Here is a 21,967-nt window from a genome sequence, read left to right on the forward strand (position 1 = left end):
TACCGGCAAGAGCCACGAGTTCCTGTATATACAGTTTCATGCCACATCTGTTGGCCTGACTGCTACGCACGAGATTCACAGGTCGTCAGATTCACGCGAAAACCTCTATGATAGAGCGTATTGGAGTCTCGGTATGAAGTCACGAAGTCACGAAGCTTGAATATGATTATAATTTATGATATGTTTAATTAAGAAATCCAACCATTTTCGTGGGAATAACACTAGTCCATGATTTGGTACATATGTGCGACTTGAAGGAATGACGCATCGCAAAATAGTCCGGCTACTCTTCTGTAACTACCTATTACAAAAGCTTCTCAATGTAACGCGTATGATAAATGTAAGTTATCTGCAGCACCGATGTAAAAGTTTGACAGCGAAGTATCTCTGACTAATTGGAAATCCTAGGATCTACCTTATTTCTATATAACTCTGACGTTAGTTTCTCGAGACAAGAAGTTGGAAATTGGAATGGCTCTGACGTACCCAGTCGCCTTCTCGTACATCTTACGAGCCGTATCGGTGCCGGTTTCTAGTTGTTTATCGGACAGTTTGCCGCCCTCTTTCTTATTCATAAACCCAGCGACTAATAAACAATGATATTAGAATTATAACATTATAAGTCAAGTTGATCAAGGCTAACAACTCACTTTTGTCTCCAATGTCCTTCTTCTCGCCAGATTGTTGAGTGCCGGCATTGCCAGAAGCTTGAGAATTTCCGGCAGCGAATTTCTTGAGGGAATCCATCGTTATTGAATATGAGATTATCTGATAGTCTTTTTTTTTACGGGGAGGATAAGAAGATGGAGATTATAGTACAGACTTTAGGATAATGGATAATTGCTCGATATAAGGCTGGGAGCATCCTTAGCATTTATATGATGCTGCCGTACGTGGCTTGGAACTCTTCACAAAGCTGACTGCGTTCGGTCTGATATGTGCGATGACGTCCACCAAATGCCAAGATACGTAATCCAGGGCGCATGCTGATCTCGATCTATATTTCCAAGAATTTACCTTTCACTTAAACATCTCTTTTTTCCCTGCTTCGCATTGTCTCAGTTCGATCGGATAAATCTAAAGATGTTACCTGTGCCCGAGCTTGTGCCCGAGTTTACGAGGGATATTGTGTTAAAGGTTGAAAGATTACTAGGACTGGAAGTTGGTCTGTCCGTAACGCCACTGCATTTTTATGAACCCCCCTTTATAGTAGCACTAATTAAAATAGTACATATTTTTGATAAAACTTGTAAAATAAAGAACATTTTAATAATAAAAGATATATTTAATGAAACATTTCTTTTTTAATATACTTAATAAAAATGCTTAAAATATTATATATAGCTAAGTTACTTAATTTAAACGAGCTAGGTTAATATAATATCCGGAACAAGTTCGGGTAAAAACGCTTAAAGCTTTGCGTAAGACTACAAGTTCCGGCAAGTTTAGGTCGTCCAAATAGCGGTACTGCTATTTTTGCTTCCGTTGCTTTAGCACTCACGTTAACCTGTAACGAACCTACACTCAGGTCCGTTAGAGTGTAGTAACAGGGGTCTTGATTTTAGGTAAACAGTAGCGATACAGGTCAAGTGTCAATAAAACGTTGAAAGTGTTCGTCAGGAAGGCTTGGAGTCCTTCCCCTTATATGGGTTAGATATAAGACTTAGATTGATAGCTAAGGAAACGTAAATGAATGACTAGATACATGTTGACTCTTATAGTCCTGATTGTCCCCTTTATCCTGTCTCTTGAGGGCATCGTGATGTGGTTGATTTGGGTGATTTGGTTGATTTGATCAAATCAATCAAATCAGTCAAATCAATCAAATCATACGAGATCATGACCATAACCGAGGTTTATCCGTTGCCCTTGGAGACCCCGCTCCCGTTGCCTAGACTAGTACGTTTCTAATAGATGTTGGTTCGTAACAAAGTTATTATTATTAACTTATATTAAGTAAAATTAAATTTCCTAAATAGGTTCTTTTATAAAAAATAGGGATTTTATAGTTTTTAATTTTTAATTTTAGTAAGTATACCCGAACTTGGATTAAGCAACTCGGCGGTGCGTAACTTTTTAAGCGTTTTTATTAGATGCATTGTAAAGGAAGAAATGTTTCATTGGATGTATCTTTTAGCGTTAGAATGGTCTCCATTTGATTAAAACACTTTTTTAAAAAAGTTTTGCTACAGCAAGCGACCCCTTAGACACTCATGTTCGCCTTTAAATGCACCATCCAACGCCGGTTACCCAGGACCAATTGGTCGTATGCTTTAAGCTCATCAGCTCCCTGCTGGCATGCCAATATCTCGACGCCTTAACCCACCCAAACGCCAGCCTCGTATTGGTATATCGACGATGCTATACGCTCAAGCTCGTCATCTAAAGGGTATGTATCATGATTAGTTACTTTCGTTCTTTGTACCTCCGCTTCACGATAGCAAATCGTCAACCCAGCCCATGGTTTCTCTTCGGTCATCCGCGATTCGTGCGTACTCCAATAGCAACCGCAGAACATAGATCTGCATGTCTTCTTTCCTGAGAACTTTCTCGGCCCAGGCTTTTCCATCCATCGCAATCTTCTCAGCCACTTCATCGTGCCCGGGCACGCTGTCCTCGTAACCGAGGAAATATTCCATAATGCCGTAGTAATCGCCAAATCGGTTGTCCATCGGCACGAAATGCTTCCAAGCCACTAGCCGACTGTCGTGCCACTCGCGCCATAGCGTGCTCTTTATAGGGAGACTCGTGCTTCTTAAGAAACCTAGGTAACGTCCCGAGAACGAGTTGCCATCAATGTCGGGAAGATACTTGTAGTAAAATTGAACCGCGAGCTTCTGGCCAAGTACCGTCTCGTAGTACTCGTCCGTATATATACAGTGCCCATCCTTCCTGTGCTCAGCTTCAATATCGGGGTCGCAGAACAGATCGGTGAAGCCAACATCAGACCACTGCGACACCCACGCGCCAAGCCGCTTCTCTTTTTGTGCTGCCAAGTTGTAAGTCGCGGTGGGTAGTTCAAAATTAACCGGTGTTTCAATATCCTCTTCGGCTCGCTGCAATTGGGTTCCATTATTGATCGCAACGAATCGGTGTCTCTGAAAGCCCTTCCAGTTCGATCCCGTGTTGCGACCTCCAGTAGCTACACCACGCCAGATGACGGGTCCGATCTTGCTATCCCACGATGGTCCATGGTCGTCTCCTCCAGTAAATCTTTCTTCCTCATTCCAATACATTGGGGCGGGAAGAAGTATCTCATTGTTGGTAGCTAGTTTACTTCCTCCAAACATCGGGAACAGGACCTTGGTGGCAGATGTTGTCAGAGGCCGGATGAAGATACCTTCGAGTCCTTGTAAATCTGGCTGATGGCAGAATTCGGATGACAGCGTTGAATTGGCTACGTATCCTTGGTATTGGTGGGGGTTTGCCCACTCCGGGGAGAAGACAGGTTTGTTGTCGAACGAGCTGAGTGTGGGTTGTTTGCGAGCCGGACTGTCGGGAGGACAGCCTCGGCGGGCGATCAACCAGTACGGGTCTATTAGCCATTAGCATATGCGACGGTTCTTCATGCCTCCTATTACCATCGATAGTAGGAGACAAAGGGTTAGCCTTACTTGTATCTTCCCAATCTTTATCAACAGTGTGGACGGACTTGTCGTCGCGTTTGACGGGGGGCGGCAGTTTCTGGAATTCGCTGACGATGCTTTTGGCTGGGCTAAGAATCCGGCTCTGCTTCTCCTTCTTCATGTAAGCATTAATATCTTCCCATGGTACTACAAGTCGTGGTTCGTCCATAGCGTTCAGGGCGATATCCATATCGGGAAGCAAATGTTCAATTGTATGGATCATGTCTAACCAGATCTGAGTCCAAAACCAATCGCTCTCGGCGCTCGCATTGCCATTCCGTATGTTGATAACCATCTCGTAACCCGCTGCTTCGTCACGGATGCTAGAAGGATCTAAGCCCCAGAATGGATTTAGGTCGTGATAGATCTGGTCAAAGAAATCCTCGACCATGACTGCTTTTTTTTCCTTAGCAAACTCGTACCACTTATCGAAACCTGGAGGTGGATGTCGTCCGCGACGTTTGCGATAGGCTTGAGCGGCTTCGCTGAGCGTACTAGACTCCTTAGCTAGTAGGTCCTCGAAATCCTTATCGGCGATCTTGATCAGGTGGTCAATGGGGTGATCGGTAGCGGGTTTCGGCGGTGCGGGTTGAACAGGTTTCGATTCGTGCGCCGGCTTCTCTTCGCCGTCTGAACTCCCGTGGACGGGTTTCTGATCAGCAGAGGGGTTTTTGGCAGGTTGATTAACAACGTCGGGCGCCGCATGGTTGTATGAAGCGGGGGAGGATAATGACGAAGATGATTTAGAGGAATCGTGATCGGAAGTTAAATAGGTGTTAGGTGTTCGAGGTTCTTGAGGTTTGTTAGAGAGATAGTAGAAGACACCAAGGAGGAGCAAGGCCGGAAAAATGTATCGGATGAGGTGAGAAGGCCTCCTCGGGGGAAAAGCGGGCGAGCGCATCACGAAGGAGAGACGTCGGCCGCCCTAAAGACGGCGCGGGGACGTCGGCACGAGTTCGTAGATGGGACGAAAGGTTTCGTAGCGCGAGGTTCGAATTTAGCGGCGCAGTTCGAGTCGGCTAGGATTAGGAGGTACACGGTTCTAGTTTAAAAGTTAAATGCGTCGGCGACTTGTAGAAGGAATAATCGGTAGAAGGATTTCAAAACTTTGTTTCGCAACAAATGATTGGGCGGCAAAAGGTTTACAAGGCAAAGCTAACCCAAGCCATGGCGTTTTAAACGTAAAAGACAGACGAGAATAAAATTAGGAATAGGAATAAAAGGATAGGTAGATCGATTCAAAGTCGTGAAAATGCAAGGCGATGCAATGACTTGAATGAATTGAGTTAGGTACGGAAATATGTAGGAGAGAAAAGGAGTTTGAGGTAAGAAAAAGAGTAACGAGGAAGATAATAGGTATAATACAATTTAGTGAGGCAAAGTGGTGTGTGTAAGTACCTTAGACGCAACTTCCAAGGCTGATAGCCAGATTGCATGTATCTCGAACGTATATCATGAGTACAGATTGTGCGTTTGACTCGTACCAGGTAGGTAAGTTAAACGGTAAATGCAGGGCGTTCAACGTTCAAGTCCCGCAAGGTTCTGCTGGCAAGTTGGCAAATTGGACCCGATGCCTAAAGTAAAAGATGAAAAAAAAAGATAAAAAATAAAAAAGATAGACATATCCATAGGTATAGAGATGGGCAAATTTGGGAGCAGTTGAGGAGATTTGATAGTCGTGAGCGAAGATGTTTCTAGGCAAAAGCCGGTTAGCATATTCAATTAGGTACTGTAGGTCACAATACCTTAGGCACACTACCTTAGGTACAAGTATATTACAAAAGTACACTTGAATTTGTATCTACATATGTACCTATGTAGGTACCTAGCGATACATGTCATGAGCCTACCAAATACGCTACCAACAGTGGGGGCTGTAGATTGAATAGGTACCGGCTCTCTGGGCCTTACTAGGTATTAGATACACTCACTAGACGTATTTGGGTATTGTACCAAGTACCTAAATCCAGGTACGATTATCTTAAAGAACCTACTAGGTAGACCTCGGAATCTCCCTTAGCATCCATCTAATCTTTACAGCAATAGCTGAAAGCGGCACAGCAGCAGCCCTAGGCACGCTTCATACTCACGCTTACATACATAGGTATGTACTGTACAATACTATGTCAGGTAGGTACTCTGATCAGTTGCCTTATTCGCACCCTCCAGACGGGAACGTCCCAGTCCGGTGGGAAGGGGGAGCTTCCAATGCAACATCTTATCGTCACGGGGCCCCATCGAATATTTGAATGGCTTTCTTGCGGAGCTCGAATCTCCTTTCGTCTTGAAATTTCCCACAGATGATGTAAGAGTAGCTTTAAGGAATGGGCAAGACATCAGATACTACAGGTAGGTAGCTTCAGGTTAACCTCAATTTCGGATGCAACCCAATCCCATCTTCTATATACCTAATAAATTAGGTAGTTAATAGTATCAACGTTCCAGAAGCCAGATTTAACAGGTTCATGGCAATCATCAAGATAAAGTTCTGATCACCCTGGATATACTATGTAAAATTTAGGAAAACGTGTTATTCCACCAAGCCCGGGTCTCACGATGCGATTACCATGTCATTTGGCCATAACACCATAGTCTCGCTAAAGATACAGATTACCGCCGTGGCTGAGGGACCTGATGTACATCTATCTAGCAAATCGGAACTTTTGATGTAAGCCTACCAAAATTGAAGTCGGCTGGGAAAGTCCCCAACCGACAGCCGCGTTAATGTACGTCCAATTTTTCGCGGGCTCGAATCCTGCGAATATATATCGCAGGTAAGTAGCTTAACGTGGAAGCTGGCCGTACCTAAAGTTGTACTTCGTTCATCACGTATTAACACCTCGAGATAACAGCCAGTCCTACGGTATCCGGCCTCGTCAATTCCGCCACCTATCGTAACATGCCTACATCGAAATACACCACCTCTTGTCCGACTTATTCGGATGCAAAAATATTCGCCTCGTCTCCTAACTCGTCGTGAGTGCGAGCAACAAGTTCGTGGAACTCGGGGCGGAAAGGCCACTCCATCCAGAGCTCCAAAAGCTGCTCCCACTGCCGCGCATTCAGTAACCTCGGCGTCAGCTCTGCAGTTTTGGCCTTGCACATAACCCCACCGTGGTTCAAATCTCTGGCGCTCGTCCAGCGGGGTATGATGTAATCGGCGGCCCCTGGCATCAGGGCATCCAAAGCCTGACTGATAGGAATGGTACCGTGGCCCACCAACGTGTTTAAAAGTACTTCGAAAATATCACCCGCCCTACTCGAATTCGGGCCTAGCTGGCGGAGCAGCGGATGAACGCTCTTTGGCTGGATATCCAGCAGACTACATTCGATGTTTGGAAAGAATTCCCCAGGCTCTAACGCCAGCGGCTCGTATTCTCTGCGATCCCAATGGAGTACGGGTGGCTTTTGTCGGTAGAAGTGGAGGTTGTCCTTGTAAGTGCCAAATTCTTGAATAAGCCCCTTAGCATGGGTATCCACGTGGGATTGCCATGCTTTCTCGCGAGCTTCAATTTCTTCGGGTGACGCCTTGCCCGACTTGTAGAGCTTATGGATAGCATCGAACTCCTTCATCATTTCGAACATTGTCTGATACTTTTTTGCTTCCCAGTTGGCCCTCCACCGATAGGTCTGCATATTCTTATACTGAGTCGAGTTTTTATCAAACAATTCTGTGGCGTGGGTTCTCTCAAGATTGTCCAACACGTCGAGGAAAGGTCTCTTGAACTCAGGGGGCTTTGCTCCCGGTATAAGCATTTTCTTTGACTTCGCGTTCCTGCGGGCCTCCAATAGGCCTGCGGAAGCCCTGTTGGCGGGCATCATATACTTCTTGGCTTGCATGTTCCTCCAAGTGGTAAGGTTGCTACTCTCGTCGATAAGGCTGTCGCGAAGAAACCAAACGCTTTCTGGAACATCACGGCCACACACCTCGCGCACCCATTCGCAGTACAGCTCGGTTTCCACGGCCAGCTTCTTCCGCTTCTGCATAACTTTGGGGATCAGCCCGTGTATGTCGTCGCAACGAGCCCATATCAACATGCGGACAAGCCCATAACGCTGAAATAAGCCGCTATTCCTGATAGAATCGATCAACTGGTAGAGAATTAGATGCGCGATAGACGTGAACGCGCGGAAGCCCTTACGAGGGTGGAAAGCAATGTTTGCGGTGACTAGGAGAGTGTCGTTGCGCTGATTTAGGTTAGCCGCATCGGGTGCGGGCTGGTGAGGTAGGTGTTCAGGGGTTAGGACAGAGTTAAGCTCCCGCCAGACGAGCCCAGACGCGGGAATGAGCTTAGTGTTGGGTCGGTCAAGGAGGGGTTTGAGAAAGGGCCTGTACAGTTCTTCATCGGGTTCCATCAAGATGTGTGTGCGCGGGTCAAGAAATTCGTGTAGTTTCTGGCTCCAAACCCCGGCACCAGGATAAATATCAATGAGGTCGCACCCTCTATGTCGCCTGAGCGTTTTCCCAATATATGAGATAACATCGTCACATAGCTCGTCGCTGACGACATTGACTCTGGTCTTGTCGCCTTTCACCTTAGCTTTAGTTTCCTTGCCGTTGTCCTTCTGCGAACCCTTGGTAGCGTCTCTCCATACTCCCGTGCCAGCGAGCTTTTCCGCTGTAGGGCCTATCGCCTTCAGGTTTGTCTCATCGAGGTGTTTCGACGAAAAGGTGCGCCTTGTTATCGCAGCAGCGGTTGGTCGGTAGAAGATAGAGCGAGGATTGAAAGCATGCCGCATCACCACGGATATTAAACATGTGAAATGGCCGGAAAAGGGTGTCGATGGTTAAACAGGCGGTGGTATCGTTGAGGACGAGTAGAATAAGTAATAGGTTTATTAAACTTATCATGTACGTTTTGCGCATGCGAAGATTGGTCGTCTTTTTGTTTTTCTACTTTTTTTGGCTTGTATCAAGACATTTAATTGGATGTTTGCTCTGTAGCTTTAGCTTTCATGCTTGCAAATACTTGGAGCTAAGATAAAACTGATAACCTTATTAAAGTACTTCCTAACAGGTAACTACCGTAGGTACTATGTATTACAACAGCCAACAAGTGGAGAAGATCTACTAGATCCACAATCCTTAGGATGAAACATTTCTTCCTCAGCAATTCACCCAATCCGAAGACGAGCTGGGTAACCTAGTGAGCCTTTACCTCTATATCTGGATCGCTTCTTCAGTCGCTTAGGGGAGAAATCCACATCGTTAGAACAGGCTGAGAACAACACTCGTACTTAAGGATGTTTCTATATATCAAGATTTTACCTAAGTGTAAGTAGGACGAGAACCAGGAAAAACCAGGGAATAGAAGTCAGCCTATATGGAACCGCGTAGGGCAATCTAATTGCCTGGAATGCTTTCCAGCCCTAAGGGGAAGTTAGCTACCGAAGGTCCTCCCGGTTCGCAATAAACATTAAACTCACATCCATCAACGTCCTCCCTTGCAGTTTGAGCCTTGGTGCATTTCATAGCCTCTTCCGATGTCTGAACCCTGAGCTCTTTGCAGACGGCGTTGTTACATCGAGCGTCAAGAGCGCGTTGGAGCGCATCGCCTTTCCAGCCGAAGATGTAATCGCCGTGTTGCGAGTATCCAGTTCTTTGCGCGCCGATTCAGTAGGAGGTACGTAGTAAAACTATGGTACTACTCGAGGAAACTCACTCATCATTCGTACTCCAGACGAACGGCTGGGAACCATCTTCGGGCCACAGTTCGGGATCGTTGAAAGGCGTAGTCTAGGCATAGGAAATCAGTCAGGATATTTTTAGTCAAGGCCTGTTACTCGCCATGTCGAGACAACAAAGATCGTACTTACATCCCACATCACTTCATACATGAGCTGAGGCAGCCTCACGGGATGGCTAGAAGGACATCTACCTAGCGATTCAAAGGAACCTTCGCTAGGATAGGCGACGTGGCTCTTGTGATCTGGGCTGTCTATATTCTTTCCGTCTGGTGTATGGTAACATTTTGTGTCAGATTTATGACTCTCAGACTGTGGAAGTTTGCCCGGTCTCTTCCCATCTTTTTTGTTTGGAATAAATTAATGGAAAGGGGCATTGGACTCACCTAATGTAGGTGCGTAAACATCCTGCGTCAGTTTTATAATCGTATTATTCTAGAATATCCACCCTTTCTCATAAAAAATCATTATATAAGGTCATCTCACTTACTAGTAAACGTTAACCATCACATACTTATCTTACGACGGAAAGTTCGAATCCATTCTAGAAAGATGCTCTGGAATATCTTACTTACCCAAAACACGTGGGAAAGGTAATCGTTGTTCGAATACCTCCTGGGCAAGGCTTAGGAGGTAAGCTCTGCGTATCTGATCCGGTACATGGTGCACCCCCTGAGTCTCCAGCGACGCCAGCACCGTCCGCGGATGTATAACAGCGATGACAGAGCTGGCGTTGCATACCATCGGCTTTGCGAAGTCCGGCGTCTCCCACGAGCATGCGGAATCCCGGTTTGAAAGCGGTTACTTTCGTCTTTCCATCATAAGGCGGGATATAATATACTGTGATTCCGCCAACGCCTCGGAGGCCCACGTTCGTAAATTGTTCGACGCGTTTATATGTACCGTTGCGGGCCTTGAAGTATAGAACCGCCGTCCAATAGTTAGAGAAGTCCTCGGAGAACGTACAGCTAGTACAGGTAGAGTCTCTGACGAGGTCGTGTACTGCCGGGTCCATGCTCGTGTTGAACGAGTTCCCGCCCACAATCTGATGGACATGCGACGACGGCAACGCGCCGGGGTTGACGAGGGGGTCCAGACGCTCGATGACAAGCTGAGAACAACCAAAGCGTATCATTTGTTGAGCGACAGCCCCCCCGGCAAGAAATGCCGCGGCTAAACCCTTCCACTGCATCTTGGGAAGCGCTATCTCACTGAGGTATTTATATGGAAAAGGGCTTGCAGTAACTGAAATGCCTTAGACGGAGCGAAGCTAGACTGCTGCCCGCGCGTATCTTCTGGGTCCCAATTCCTATATACAGCAGATTTGTTCCTTATGACTCCTTGTAGAGTAATATACCGAAATACCGATTACCTATCTTGCTTGGTTCTCAGGTATCTTGGGTATATCGAGGTATATTAAGTTCAAAAAAATTGCCAATCCTTATGGATTTATCCGGAATAACTATCTCACATGGCAAGTTCTGAACACACATCTCACTTGGTGGGAAGTTAGGTACTTTCAACGTATAGGTACCACATTAAAACGTGTTGAGTTTCGGCAATGCGGGTAGTGATGATGCTAATTGGAATTCATTCGAGTCGTGTTGACGTTTTGCCACTTTTCCCATCGCATATGACGATGGTATTGCTGCTTCTATACTTTCACTAACCTTGGAATATTCACCAGGTTAGGTACCTGATATGAAGTAACCAGTTGTGGGCGAGTCTAGGTTGTTTTCATTGTCGCGGCAAAACGGGATTAATATTTTACATACTCATCCAAATTGAAATGTAACGACCTGGACCTCTCGGCATTTATTCTAACCGGTATAACTAGAAGCGAGATAAGATCGCCTGTCCTGAATTATAGACAACCCTTTATTACATAGCAATCATGCCGGGGGAGGAAATTTGACCGCGATCTGTATTTCCTTGATACGCCGGAAGGGAAACCAAAATCTTCAAGATGCGAACAGGTATTCTTACCTCTATAACAGCGCTGTCGCTTACCCGCGGAGCAATCGCTTCAAGAGCATGCGGAAGCGGCACAAACGCGTCTTCGCAATACCAGTGGCATGTGGGCGCCGCAAGGTATGACGGCGCGGAACCGGGGAAGAAGGATTCCGCGACAATAGCAGTAAGCATAGCGCCAGGCAACCGGATCATGGGGACATTTTTCGAATGCGTTGCAGAGTGGCCCGAATCGTGGGAGGGCCGGGACGAAGACGGGAACATAATTTGGAGCGATTGTATCTGGGCTGGCAACGGCCAAACCTATGATACTGCCGTCTCTTTTGCTATAGATTGGAAGAATAATCTCACAATGTATATATCTCATACGTTTGACTGCTCGGACAATCAGGGGTAAGCATCGTCCGGCAGCTTCTTGATTTCCGCATAGAAGCTTCAAAACTCTGACAAAATTCAAAAACTAACATGACTGGTGACAGATCCGAGGCTTTAGCTACGGGATCTTTTAAACTGGACATGGATTGCTCAACGAGCGATGAGGATGGCACGAGCTGTATGCTGAAGGGTGAAGGTTTGGATGTTACCACTACCGGACGTCCTGCTCGTTTAGCTGCAGATTCTTGCGCAGATAACGCACATAGATACCAGTCGTGGCAGCTCGAGAACTGGCAGCGTAGATACGAATTGGTTCCTGGTTCGCCGTCTTCAAGCGTGCCCTCTTCCGATACTGGTCCGTCATTCATCCTGAGAAACATGGCCAACACGGATGTTTTTAACTGCACAACATCAGAAAGCAATGATAGCACCGCCGCTGGGACTTGCAAGTTGAACACGGGGGAGAGTCCTACGACTGCAACCTTCAGTTTCAACCGGCGATTAAACGTGTTAACGATTAAGCAGCATTGGGACTGCAGTGATGCGTAAGTAAAAAAAAAAAGGCTTTATCTGGGGTATCACTTCTAACTGCGAGATAGGTCTTCGTTTGAAGCCACCGGTATTGGTTATGTCCAAGCAACATGTAGTCGGGAGGGGAATTTTCTCTCCTGTACTTCAACCCTGCTCTGGATTGGTACGGAAACGCTATGACAACAATGCCTCTTTATGGAGAATGCCACCATAACGATGCACCTACCAACTTCATTCAGGTTGTTGGGGTAATAATTACTATCTGAGGTACCTGGAGATTGGTAAATTGCTTATGGAAGCTCTCTTCTCTCTCTGAGAAGAAAATTGGGTATTGAAAGAGGTGATACCTAGTTTCTCGACGATACAATAGATACACTCTACAGTGTCACCGCGGTCTCCATATACTACTTCATTATTCCTTGACCTTAACTTGTCCACCTACATTGTCTTCATCAGTCCGGCATAATCAAAATAATGCAGCTTCGACTTTGCCTTGACGTATTTCAATATTTACATGGCTGCGCATATTCATCATTACGGTACATGATGAAGTTTACTATTTTTAGATTCCAAGCCAGCGAATAAATACCGTAGCATTCACCCCGCAGTAGATCGCCGTCGAGGAGAAAATAGGTAGCTAGACCCGTTATAGCTAGATCAAACACCGGGTTTAGTGAGGGATTACTCTCGCAGCCTGGGAAATCGGAGTAAGAATGTTCATATTACTAAAACATCTAATCGTGACGAATCGAATACCTTGCAACGCCCGACACTCGACGTGATCCTTTTCCGTCTATATACCTAGCTACTTTACAAAGTTACGCAAGATAACTTTACCTGCATGTATATCCCGACAGTAGAATCGATAGAAAATCGTTATCTAGAAGTGATGATCGAGTACACATTCGCTACCGATTATAGCTTAAACCCGCCCACGACTAGGCGCTGGAACATCTGACTCTTGTCATACTTCTTACTGGCAGTCTTAAGCTTGTTGAGGGACTGCTGCCCGTAGCTCACGAAGGGCTTCTGTCCGGCCCAAGCATCGTTTAGGAAGACAAAAGGTAGGTAAGCGTTGCGAGCCTTGGTGTAGCTCTCTACTGCCGCCAAGCTGTCTTGAAGGATCTGATAGATAGCTGCGTCGTCCTTCTCTGACAGCCAACCAATGTTGATACCAATCCCTGATACATACAGTCAGCTTCGGTGCATAGGCGGGTGATAATCGTCAAATCTGGTTAATACTTACAGAGCTGTGCCTTAGCCTCCACATTCATGGGGTCGTCTCCAAGGGCTCGCGACTTGTCGATCATGCTCTTGGATACCGGCTGAATCATAGGAGCGAGGGAGCCACCAGGAATCTTCTGGATGCGCGACTTGAATTGAGAGAATACGTCAATCAACCCCTGGTAGGTTTCGCTGCTGTTGCTGTCAAATGCCAGAGTCGTGGCAGCGTAAGTCCACCTCGGTACCGCGTAAGGGATATCAATATTGGCAAACTCGTAGAAGTTATCGAAGACCTGCGTGTAGTCCGCGAGGATGGGTAATTGAAAGAAGGGTTTGAACGCGTCGGGGCGGACAACACCGTCCAAGTATACAAAAGTAGCGATGATGCTGTCGTTGTTAATGCCAACGTAAGGTAGAATGGCTGACTTGGTGTCAAGCTGTCCCTTGGCCTGGTACTCGGCCATGGCAGCCATGAATTGCTTGGAGGAGTTACCGGGGAATTGTACGAGACCACCCCAGACTTTACCCATGGGGTAAGTCCGCTGAGTGATGTGAGTGACGATACCTGCAGGGAGCACGCTTTATTAGTATAAGATACTGGGAGGACAGGATATTTCGCGAGCTTACCAAAGTTGTTGGATCCGGCCTTGGCAGCATAGTATAGGTCCGAGTTCTGGGTGGCAGTGGCCTTGACGTGGGTGCCGTTGGAAAGCATGATCTCGTACGCTACAACGTTCTGACCAACCCATCCCCACTGGTTCGAGAAGTGAGATAGGCCGCCCCCCGTGGCGAGGCCAAGCCCGACCACGTTTAGACGGCCTCCGACCACGATGCGTCCGTAAGGAACAAGATTCTCATAGACAGCGCCCCAACGGTTACCCATCCCAGATCGCTGAGTTTGGCTATCCTCATCATAATCCAAATCGTCAATCTTAGTCATAGAAATCAAGAGGCTGTTATCAATACTAGCCCATCCGGAAAGGGGCGAGTGGCCACCGCTGCGGACGGCAAAGGTAGTGTTTGAGAATCCAGCAATGAGAACAGCACGTCCTAGATCGTCGATGTTGTCAGGCGAGAAGATGCAAGATGGCGATTTCCATGCCGTTGGCGACCTGATGACTATGTATAAGCAACAATAAGAATATAGTGTCTGTTGCGTTCTTACCAATGAGCTTGGGCCTGTTGAGTGTAGACATCGCTGCTTGAACGAGCAACATATTGAGAATCGTCCTCATTCTCGCTACTGACGAAGGAGAGGATGGCGCAAGTGAAATCGATACCAGTTTTGGTCTTATAACTCGTAGGCACCTCGCTTGGGTCTAGGTCGATGGACCGTAAGAAGTTATCAACCGCTGCCGTACTAGGAGCCGCCAGTACTGATGGAACAAGGGTTAAACCCAACAGAGGAAACCAAGAAACGTGCATGGCGAAATTATGCGAAGAGAAACAATAAGGGAAGAAACGATAGACTGTATGGAAGAAAACGAGGGAAGATAGTACGAAGAAAGAGACTGAGGAAAACCCAAACTCTATGCTTTTCTTCTTCCAAATTAACAACCTGTGTTACGGCGACGTTCAATACTTATACGGCTTCTTCTAAAATTGCTATCATCATGGCCCCGAAATTACGACTCCCAGGATGGACGGAAGAGAATACCTCAGGCATCGCGCAACAACGGTAGTGCTCTCTCTCGCTCCCTTGGACCCGGATCATACGAGCCTCGCGACAATAGCTACCTAGCTTTTGCGGCGGGCATTTCCGTTCCCACACGAGCAAGGACAATAGTCATAGAGACTACCTCTAGGTACGTACGCATGGATCCTTAGCGTGGTTCTTTTTTTTTAGAACTCACTCCAGCTTTGGTAAAAATCTCGAATTTTGCGTTCACAGCTAACGAAACACGCCAAAATCAGCTGAAATGAGCCCAGGCGTTCGATTGGCTTACTGTCAACGGCTGATCCTTCAGCTAATGAGGCTGAGCTTATATGAACAGCCTGGATCCTATATTACATCCGGACGCCTACCGACCGAAATTTATCGGCCGACTATAAACATGGACCGAAGTTTGTGGAGCTCATACTCCACCTCAGAGCTGACATGTTAATCGGGTCGTAAGACTTTGAGGTGCAGGAGGATTACGGACTTGAGGCCTGAGATAGTCTATGAAGATATATGAATGAAATAGCAAATCTACGCGGGAAGCATGGTCTTGTAAATCTCAACTTCCGCTCGATCATATTTTCTTTCCGCTCGAGCAGCCATTTTCAACATGATAGACAGGGCCTTGCTTCTTTCTCTTTCGGCACTAGTATGTGTGTGGGTATTTCAGGCGATATACAGGATATACTTCCACCCCCTGTCGAAATATCCGGGATCTAAAGTCGCTGCCGTATCGGATTCATGGTGGGAATTTTATTGGAATTATTATCGAAATGGCGAGCTGCTGTTTGAGATCGATAGGCTTCATAAGCGCTACGGTGAGTAAAATGCCCCGGTTTGATTATCGCAAGCCACGAGCTTATGCACATGCTTAGGGCCTGTAATTCGAGTTGGTGTGAACACTCTGCACATTAGCGATCCAGAAGTGTATCAAGATCTAGTAAGAACCAACTCGAGTTTCACCAAAGACCCTCACTTCTATCTAAATATCTCGTTTCCTGGCACTCTGATCGGAGAGACGAACCCGGCCAAGCATCGGGTTCGAAGAAAGGTTCTGGCGCCGGCCTTATCAGGGTCTAGGGTACAAGAACTGGCTCCCGCGATTTTGACGAAGACCAAGCAATTGATAAAGAGGTTTGAGGAGGTGGCGGATAGAAAGTCGCCGATATGCATCACCGCCGCCGCAAAAGCATTCACTATGGACATTATCTCCAAGATCGTCCTCGGTCAGGAGTTAGGCTGTGTTACGGAACCCAACTTTCGCAACCAGCTTACGGAATACCTCGAAGCAGGTTTTAAAATAGGCTGGGTAGGAACTGCGTTTCCGACAATTTCATCTATCGCGCTCAAAGCCGCATCTATGACCTCATTCGTCCTTTTCCCTATGCCCTTATTTAGCTTCAAGCGTGTAAGCATCCGATCTTTCCCTAAACTTCTAGCTATTCTGACTATATACCTATGTAGGCCTGTCTTAATATTACTGGGAGATATCTAGAGACTTTCAATCCACACCAGGCAGGAAGTCAATTGAGCAGTGCGGCTCGTCAGCTGCAAAAGAGCTACGGCGAGCGATCGGCTGTGATAGATATGCTTATGGATCCAAACTCCGCCAAGGATCATCAAGCCCCGAATCTGGAAGAGCTAAACGACGAACTCGTCATGCTCCTGACTGCGGGGAATGACACCACTTCAACTGCCATAATTTACGGCCTTTACCAAGTTTACACTAGACCTGCTATCTATAACCGGATTTTCCGTGAGCTTACAGAGGAATTCCCATCACTCGAAGAAGATATTACCTATGAACGTGTTAGGAAATTGCCTTATCTGGTAAGAAGTCTGCCATCTTTTCGCTTGTCGAGTACGACTTCTAATGCATACATTCGATAGACTGCCACCATTAAGGAGATACTGAGAGCTGGGTGCCCTCTACCAGGACGCCTTCCCAGGACAGTACCACAAGAAGGCTATCGGCTTTACGGCAATTACTTGAAGCCTGGTGTAAGTGAGCAAGTAATGTGTGCGATCCGGCATATTTTCTAACTTGCGTCATGCGCGCGTATCAGGTTAACATCCAAATGTCCCCTTACATTCTAAACCGTCACCCAGATGTCTGGGACAAACCCGACGAATTCATCCCCGAGCGGTGGCTCACCGACGACGTTGCCAGGCTCGACAGATATCTGGCTACCTTTAATAAGGGGGCTCGGCAGTGTCTAGGCAGAGAGTAAGATACCTGCATTACGCTACCTCTTCGGATTCTTCCGCGCGTGTATATCAATGCTAACAAGAAATATAGGCTAGCTTGGTGCGAGATGTGGGTTGTTTTCGGAAACATCTTCCGACGTTTCCAGATTACACCGTACAACACGACTGACAAAGACATGGAGTGGAAGGATTTAATTCTCGTAGCGTGCGTCATCCATCCCCACTCGATACAAATCTATTTCTGACTATGATAAAATACAGTTATAAAAACAAGTTCTACGCTACTGTAGAAAAGAAGCTAACTTAGTGTGAGCTTCCATTGACGGGTTAGGAGAATTCAGTCGATACAGGAGTACCTAGAATAGGTTAGGTACCTACCTAGGCAGGCATAGAGCGGTTGTACTATCAACTAGGTATGAATCGATGGGGAAAAGTAGGGGGTCTATAGGCAGCGTACTATCCAGTATATATGAATTCCAACTGGGTTGATAGAGAGAGGAGACTTCGTATGAACGTTTTCGTGTCAATAGTTACTGGAGTGAACGAGCTACAACAAGTTTATATTAAATGGCCGTTGACAGGAGAGAGAAAATCTCTCGTACAGGGCTGACCTTGGGTACCTACCTCCTACTCTACAGTCGCCCTACCACTGGAGAGTTTGCTCTGAAAATATCGAAATTATTAAAGGGCGGGTAATCGATGTTTGGGTAAACTACGCTTAACTTTCTTACTCGAGACATTCCGAAGTTCGCACGCCGCAAAAGTGGTAAGAGGAATCCGACTTCTATGCAAATATGCTTCTAGACTTGATCAAATGAACAAACCCATACGAGGTTGTTTATGTGGTGGCTTGTTTATTAACTTCTTTTTGTCTATTGGGGAAAACCATTAGAACTATGTGATTCTCTCAAGTAACATCAGATTCTGAATAATATTTAGTTTGCAAATATTAGTAAAGTAATTACACGTCGCTGAAGTTACCTACCTAGGTACCTACCTTTCTAACAGCACACAACATTCACATGAAGATCATGGTAGGATGAAATGGCATATTCAAAGGGACGTGTTCAATATTACTAAAGGTAATGCGAGAATATAAAATATATTTGTTACGACACATCAACGCGGTCTAACCCCCTCCCCACCTTACGCCAAGAACGAACATCAGATTCTATCCTTTCCTGTAGAGTTAGATAGAAGGGTTCAATACTTAACCCTTCCTAGACGAATGAAGCACTGCCGAGGTGTATGCGCAAGCCCATCCTTAGCAGCATAGCTTGATAATGAAGGTGGTACCGGAAGCAGCTCGAACTCCCAAAGCATCAGAGTAAGGACGATCCTCATCTTTGTGTATGCAAGCCGGCGACCCGAGCATCCTCGCTGGCCGAGACCAAAAGCTAGCTGCGGCCCGGCGGTGGCGTCAAACCTGACCTCGCCGTCTTCGCCTTTTACTAACCAGCGCTCAGGATGATACGCGCGCATATCTTCAGCTTCGTTCCACTGCCTTACTCTTGTTGCTTGTGAGGTCTTGCTCCGTTTGCTTTCAGGTATGTCGAACGACGGCGAGAGGAAGCTCGGCCCGTTGGACAATAGAAGAACAACGGTTCCTTTAGGTATATGGTGTCCGAGTAGTTCTGTGTCGCAAGTTGCTTCTCTGGTTATGGGCATGGCACTAAGACGTAACATCTCATCCATAGTGGCATCCAGATATGGTATGGTAGTGTGAGTAATCTCATCTAAGGTGGGTAAACGCTTCTCCGCCAGAGCCACAGGGTGAGCAGCATGAAGTGCGGCGCGGAGAGTCGACTGCGCCGTAGGATTGTCTGTTAGGAATTTTAAGCCCCATACCAAAGTGTTAGCGGTGGTCTCGTGGCCTCCGACTACGTTAAAGATGACCTGTTTCACATAATCGTAAGCAGGTGTAAGCGCCAAAACTTTTGAGAGAATTTACTAATTATTCTTACCTCGTCGCTCATGCCAGGACTGAAAAATTGAGGCTCTCGGCCGCTCTTTTCGGCCAGAACTGTCTCGCGCAGAATCATGTGGTCAACAGCCGAACGTACCCAGGAGTCGTCAGCGGTGCCGTGAGTATTCATCTTTTCCACGGATTTCTGGATTTGACCCATAACAAATCGATCCTTAGCAGCGAGAGTCTTCCTGAACGAAGGCCGCATATTCTCCCACCACAAGGTAAGTTTGGGAACAGCAGAGTTCATGAGCTTTTCAAGGACATGTCCGGCAGTTAAGCTGACCTCAAGGTTTTCGTGGAGGGCAGCTTCGGGAAAACGAACGGGATCATCAATGCCACCCTTCAGAGCCGAAATCTGCTCCGGCGTTAGACTCTCGAGAAGATCTGACTGCGGACGCACAGCTGAGTATTCGAAGCTGGCCCCAAACGAGAAAGCACAAACGGAGTCTAGGATGGTATGGTAGATATCCGTCTGTGCATGGAATGGCCGACCCTCCGACAAGCTTTCCTTAACTTCCCAAAGATGCAGGAAGTCTAGAACCTTGGAGTATATGGCAGGGGCGGCGACTTTGTGCAGAAATGCCGGAATCATCAAATCTTGGGTAAGCTTGCGAGCGTCTTTCCACTCGCTGCCAGTACTCATACGGATATGATGATGAGCGATCGGGGCCATCAGGTCTCTTGTGAAGCTCGACCGATCAAAGTCCTTCCGTTTCATCAGGACATCCTGCGCTTCCCTCCAGTCTGCTAGAACGAGGGTGGGGTTCGACAACGGGCGTAAAAATACCTGGCAAAGCGGCGCGTTCAAATTTTCCGACTGCTTTCGCATCCACGCCATAAACTCGCCAGTCTTTACTGTCTCTCGTAACATACTGGGTGCGTCACCAAAAATGGACCGTGTAGCCTCGGGATTATACGGAATCCCGGGAATAGGCTTGGGAAGAAGCCTACGGTAGAATCCATATAGGAGCACAGCAGCACCAGCGAGAAGAAACCCGATAGCTGGTGAAAGGTGAACGTTAGAGAAAATCTCTAACACACCACGGGCCTGAGACAACATGGTGGATTAACGCCAAAGAGAGAAATAATCAGTATGAGAAGAAAAGAAAGGTGAATCGTGAGGCGAAATAGAAACAACTTCGCACGAGCCCAATTCTTCAGAATTGCAAGAATATAGAATACTAGGCAAGCATATGAACAAGATGCGACAGGGAGCTACAAGCTATCATTTCAAGTACTTTGATATCCAAGTTTTCCTGGAATCTCTTCTAACAAAGGCCTGATCGTAAGATCCTAGTGATACGATTCTAGATTCAGAGACTCAACGGACCGAACTGTTCGGCCGAAAATTACAAGGCATTGGGATGAAGGATGACAACTAGGGACCTAGACGCTAAAATATGACGTTGTAGGATGGCCAGAATTATTACTTATATGCTCGTAGGATTCACCTCTGGGAGTTGTATGCACGTGGCCGGCGCTCGCCAAGGACATGACCGTTGTCCGTTTTAACCGTGTGGGAGTGTGGGGATTCGTCTAGAACCCCTAACATGGCAGAGAAGCCCCTTGGACGAAGGGTTAGATTACCTAAGTACCTCTCATCATACGAAACTTACCACACTACTAAGCACAACATCCCGAAGTTTCTACGTTAGGTAGCTATTTACATGATCAGTTACATGATAGGATCGAAATGAGGCTGAAAAGAATAGCAAAATCAGGATCATTTTTGCATATTAAATGCACATCACGTATCACGATTCCTATAAGTTATGACTTGCGCTCACGTATGGAGGCCTGTCCCTGTTGATCTTATTGTCCTAGTCATCCTAAGTGTCTGCCGCGCGGTTCCTTCTATAAAATCCACCGGCTTCTGTGCCTCTTTCGTAGCCTTGCCCGGAAACTGGGAGTTTCTCCGGCAACGTCCAAGGTCAATTACAGGTTGAAACCGGCGGATTCTAAGTTCCAAGGTTGGATGCGGGTGGGAATCTTTGCGGCACTCGATCTGTACCAAACCGCTTTGCCTAATCTCGTCATACATAACTACTTATAGGTAGCCTTTTATTCATAGTAGGTACCCGAGGTACCTCTTACGTAGGACATGATGCGCGTACATACCGTATGTACGTACCTAAGGTACATATAATATGTAATCATACCTAGGTAGGTAGGTATTGGTCGGTATTTTGTGTCTAAGCATGCTGCATGCAAGGTAGGTATATGTAATGCAAGCTCCATGTACAATGCGATTCCGACTTTCGGAATCGGGTGGGACCCTTACGTTAGCAGTGCCTGGATAAGCTGTGTTCTGGAACGGGCCACAAACGCACTATGAAATGACTAAGAGCTCGTATCTACGTTGTTATCTGCAGGGCGCAGTGTATGTAAGCAGGCATATTTTGGCGCTGACAGTTGTGCGGAGTAAGCATCCTATTGGCCCATATGTCCAAGCTGAATGTAAGATGGGGCGAACTCGTAATGCGGCTCCTGCAGGAACCTGCAAGCCCTAACGATCTCATGGAATTTACGGTTTACATGGGACCCCAGCTTGCTAGCGCTTGCTTGGCATAACCTTGAACAGTGGGTACAAGCCAGTGTCTTTCCACGTGTATCCACATATCCTAGAACATTAGCATGCGGGGGTGAGGGTGATGTCGAGGTAAACGCCTGATAAGTCATTCTGGGACACCACAAAAGAGGACCACCGCGTGGATAACC

The 21,967-nt window shown here is 46.7% G+C and overlaps 8 protein-coding genes across 8 annotated transcripts; 2 read left to right on the top strand and 6 right to left on the bottom strand.

Annotated features, from left to right (window-relative positions):
- Nucleotides 1-168: 168 nt before the first annotated feature.
- F4812DRAFT_448620 (uncharacterized protein) lies at nucleotides 169-1,190 on the bottom strand. The gene is made up of 3 exons (XM_047935874.1): nucleotides 651-1,190; nucleotides 487-586; nucleotides 169-422 (listed from the first exon to the last, which is right to left on the bottom strand). Exons 1-3 carry the CDS (start codon nucleotides 745-747, stop codon nucleotides 392-394), a joined length of 228 nt encoding a protein of 75 aa, XP_047785257.1. The 5' UTR covers nucleotides 748-1,190; the 3' UTR covers nucleotides 169-391.
- Nucleotides 1,191-1,998: 808 nt separating this feature from the next.
- Nucleotides 1,999-4,963, bottom strand: F4812DRAFT_448623 (glycosyltransferase family 90 protein). The gene is made up of 2 exons (XM_047935875.1): nucleotides 3,615-4,963; nucleotides 1,999-3,535 (listed from the first exon to the last, which is right to left on the bottom strand). The coding sequence occupies exons 1-2, from the start codon at nucleotides 4,525-4,527 to the stop codon at nucleotides 2,433-2,435; spliced, it is 2,016 nt and encodes a 671-aa protein (XP_047785258.1). The 5' UTR covers nucleotides 4,528-4,963; the 3' UTR covers nucleotides 1,999-2,432.
- A 918-nt stretch (nucleotides 4,964-5,881) lies between these two features.
- On the bottom strand, nucleotides 5,882-8,613 carry F4812DRAFT_448626 (S-adenosyl-L-methionine-dependent methyltransferase). The gene is made up of 2 exons (XM_047935876.1): nucleotides 6,479-8,613; nucleotides 5,882-6,294 (listed from the first exon to the last, which is right to left on the bottom strand). The coding sequence occupies exon 1, from the start codon at nucleotides 8,364-8,366 to the stop codon at nucleotides 6,561-6,563; it is 1,806 nt and encodes a 601-aa protein (XP_047785259.1). The 5' UTR covers nucleotides 8,367-8,613; the 3' UTR covers nucleotides 5,882-6,294; nucleotides 6,479-6,560.
- Nucleotides 8,614-8,741: 128 nt separating this feature from the next.
- On the bottom strand, nucleotides 8,742-10,446 carry F4812DRAFT_453897 (uncharacterized protein; the record flags this gene model as incomplete). Its single annotated transcript, XM_047936550.1, has 5 exons — nucleotides 8,742-8,863; nucleotides 9,054-9,226; nucleotides 9,290-9,363; nucleotides 9,444-9,615; nucleotides 9,887-10,446. The coding sequence occupies 5 exons, from the start codon at nucleotides 10,444-10,446 to the stop codon at nucleotides 8,742-8,744; spliced, it is 1,101 nt and encodes a 366-aa protein (XP_047785260.1).
- A 650-nt stretch (nucleotides 10,447-11,096) lies between these two features.
- F4812DRAFT_294233 (uncharacterized protein) lies at nucleotides 11,097-12,511 on the top strand. The gene is made up of 3 exons (XM_047931173.1): nucleotides 11,097-11,675; nucleotides 11,762-12,202; nucleotides 12,257-12,511. The coding sequence occupies exons 1-3, from the start codon at nucleotides 11,278-11,280 to the stop codon at nucleotides 12,366-12,368; spliced, it is 951 nt and encodes a 316-aa protein (XP_047785261.1). The 5' UTR covers nucleotides 11,097-11,277; the 3' UTR covers nucleotides 12,369-12,511.
- Nucleotides 12,512-12,964: 453 nt separating this feature from the next.
- Nucleotides 12,965-15,084, bottom strand: F4812DRAFT_294384 (oxidase/Diels-Alderase). Its single transcript, XM_047931174.1, has 4 exons — nucleotides 14,578-15,084; nucleotides 14,040-14,524; nucleotides 13,435-13,977; nucleotides 12,965-13,369 (listed from the first exon to the last, which is right to left on the bottom strand). Exons 1-4 carry the CDS (start codon nucleotides 14,835-14,837, stop codon nucleotides 13,104-13,106), a joined length of 1,554 nt encoding a protein of 517 aa, XP_047785262.1. The 5' UTR covers nucleotides 14,838-15,084; the 3' UTR covers nucleotides 12,965-13,103.
- A 598-nt stretch (nucleotides 15,085-15,682) lies between these two features.
- On the top strand, nucleotides 15,683-18,041 carry F4812DRAFT_469671 (cytochrome P450; the record flags this gene model as incomplete). The annotated part of the gene is made up of 7 exons (XM_047938895.1): nucleotides 15,683-15,890; nucleotides 15,948-16,480; nucleotides 16,537-16,902; nucleotides 16,963-17,073; nucleotides 17,139-17,299; nucleotides 17,372-17,485; nucleotides 17,542-18,041. 7 exons carry the CDS (start codon nucleotides 15,683-15,685, stop codon nucleotides 17,585-17,587), a joined length of 1,539 nt encoding a protein of 512 aa, XP_047785263.1. The 3' UTR covers nucleotides 17,588-18,041.
- A 284-nt stretch (nucleotides 18,042-18,325) lies between these two features.
- On the bottom strand, nucleotides 18,326-20,804 carry F4812DRAFT_448646 (cytochrome P450). The gene is made up of 2 exons (XM_047935877.1): nucleotides 19,245-20,804; nucleotides 18,326-19,176 (listed from the first exon to the last, which is right to left on the bottom strand). Exons 1-2 carry the CDS (start codon nucleotides 20,307-20,309, stop codon nucleotides 18,484-18,486), a joined length of 1,758 nt encoding a protein of 585 aa, XP_047785264.1. The 5' UTR covers nucleotides 20,310-20,804; the 3' UTR covers nucleotides 18,326-18,483.
- Between the last annotated feature and the right edge of the window lie 1,163 nt (nucleotides 20,805-21,967).

Source organism: Daldinia caldariorum, assembly GCF_022478825.1.
Source record: "Daldinia caldariorum strain CBS 122874 unplaced genomic scaffold F4812scaffold_34, whole genome shotgun sequence".
Classification (NCBI taxonomy): Eukaryota; Fungi; Ascomycota; class Sordariomycetes; order Xylariales; family Hypoxylaceae; genus Daldinia; species Daldinia caldariorum.